This window comes from Eurypyga helias, unplaced genomic scaffold, assembly GCF_000690775.1.
Source record: "Eurypyga helias isolate BGI_N326 unplaced genomic scaffold, ASM69077v1 scaffold2195, whole genome shotgun sequence".
In the NCBI taxonomy this organism is placed as follows: domain Eukaryota; kingdom Metazoa; phylum Chordata; class Aves; order Eurypygiformes; family Eurypygidae; genus Eurypyga; species Eurypyga helias.
This window is the reverse complement of record NW_010253189.1, coordinates 66,821-69,082: the sequence shown is the minus strand read 5'-3', so window position 1 is coordinate 69,082 and position 2,262 is coordinate 66,821. Positions and strand designations below refer to the sequence as shown.

The 2,262-nt window shown below is 43.9% G+C and overlaps 1 protein-coding gene across 1 annotated transcript in view; it reads right to left on the bottom strand.

The window, feature by feature from the left end:
• The window catches only part of LOC104510349 (collagen alpha-1(V) chain), a 115,039-nt gene that overhangs the window by 63,005 nt on the left and 49,772 nt on the right, over positions 1 to 2,262 (bottom strand). The window contains exon 11 of the mRNA XM_010152568.1: positions 470 to 544. Coding sequence (XP_010150870.1) covers positions 470 to 544 — 75 coding nt within the window. The remainder of the gene's footprint in view (positions 1 to 469; positions 545 to 2,262) is intronic.

The window sequence follows — 2,262 nt, the reverse complement described above, 5'->3', positions numbered from 1 at the left end:
GTCCCTCCTAGCCCAATGAGGGAAAAAAAAAACCCAATGCAATATAACCCCTTGCCATCAAAAGAGACCAGTTAACTCAGGTGTTTACAATTTCGGCACCTGCTTTGAAGAATCTTTAGAGATTCCTCACCGTAGGAGGGTTCTCCCTGGAAACTGGGCCCTTGGAGGTGTCTCCGGTTGCTTCTTTATGACTTCACCCTCCAACACCATGCCCAGTCAGAAACACCTAAGTTTCTTCATCACTTCTGGAAAATTTAACCTAGCTGCCCTGTGCTTTTGACCAGCAAAATAGTTAACAGTGCTTTGCAACAAGTAAATTTACAAGGGGAACCATTCAGCTCCATCTTTTATACCAGGGAAAATGTGTCCTTGGTGTAAAAGAGATGAGAGACTTCTGCAAGAACAAGCAGTAGCAAAGCCAAGAAGCCCAACTCATTTAAATGCCTTTTTTAGTTATACTTGTACTTACAGGCAACATGAGCATCGTTCCTGGTGGTCCTGGTAAACCATCGGCTCCTGGAAGACCCGGGCGGCCAGGTGGTCCCTACAAGAGGAATAAATGAAAATAAACTTCTATAGCATCATTTTAATCCTGTCCATACACAAGTGGTCGCACCTGTAAAGGCATATATCACGATATAAAAGGTTCCCTAATTTGGCAGACGGGCATTGAGCACGTAGATATCCCAGTACTATGGCAAATTTTGTGGAAGCACATCTGAATGCGCACATGATTTTTCTTAATAATACCCTCTTCTTACATCCTGGCTCTCGTATTTCCAGGGTCTGCCACACAGACTTTTCGAGTGAGCAATAAAGTCTCTGCAATGTTCCAAGTCAATGGAATCAATGTTTAATTAGGTCTGTTAAAACCTATTAAAAAAAAGTACATGAAACTTCCTAACTCAGGTCAGTGAAATAGAAGTGTGGAAAGATAAATATATTTCCATACATGTTCAGTCATCTGGGTCTATCCATTTTTCTCTCTTCTGTATTTTTTTTTTTGTCCTATGAGGCTACTTCCATCTACAATGGAGCGATCCTGTCAGCAGCTGTAAATCAGCAAAACTCAGAGGATCTCAATGGAGCTGTGCTGATTAACATCACTTCAGTATCTTTAACTTGTACTAAAGAAACGAGTGTGCAGTAAAAGATCTATTGATGAAGCTATAAATAATCAAATATGGCCAATTTTCCTAAGACAGCCCATAGACTATTTGTATTCCCGACTGTGTAGTTGGCAGCAAGTTTAAGTTAACTCAAATTTGCACATCAATCCAGCAATCCTACATGCAAATGAGGATGACATCCAGCTACTCAATGTGCATGCCTAATTGCAAATTTCACACCAGCCTAAGGAGCTGAAGGCAAGGGTGACTTGATCACATCCCAGGGAGGCCAAGTGGAGCCCTGGTCCTCATTTCATGGCAAGACGAAGGAGACTGCCTGGCCAACAGCTCAAGCTTGAGGACTTGGAAACTCCCTTATTTAGTAAACACCAATAGTAAATCCATCTATGGAGAACCAAAGCTCTTGGAAGGGCAAGCAACAAACGTCTATGTGAGTTCTCACACTCTTCAACCCGCCTGAAGCCCTCCAGCCCACGCAGACACCGATCAAAAGTAAAAATGAAACCCTGCCACAAATCAGACGTATAAGGACATGCTACAGGGACATAGAAGAGTCAGACCTTGTCCCAGAAAGTCACACACTCAGCCTGCAAGGCAAAGGGAAGTGGATAAAGATGGGAAAAGGAGGATGGAAAGATAAATACGTAATAAAGTCCCTAAAAAACAGTATTAAAAACCACCAAAAAAACCAAAAAAAACCCCCAACCAACCAACCCAAACCATTTAATGTGTTATCCTTGCCCCACGGACTTCCAGTAAGATCTTAGCGCATCTCTTTGCATCTCTCACATTTCTTTATTCTCTCTTCTTCCCTTCCCTCTACGCCATGTTCAACTTAACATTTCCCTTGTCATCTCCCTCTTAAAAAAACCAATCCATAAACATGCAAAGCCAAACTTCCAAGCCCTAAATTAGAGCCCAGCAGCAGGGTGGGGGTGAAGTGCTGCCGCTCCTCCACCCTGCCCCAGCCAGCACACAGCTCCAGCACCACGATTACAGGGCAGAGCCGCTGCGGACCAGGAGCCGAGGTCTGCACCGCAACCGGCCCGGAATAACAACGCTTCTCCAGCGCTGCAGCAGACAGAGCTGCAGCCAGTGATTTATCAGCAAAAAAAAAAACAAACACCCCACC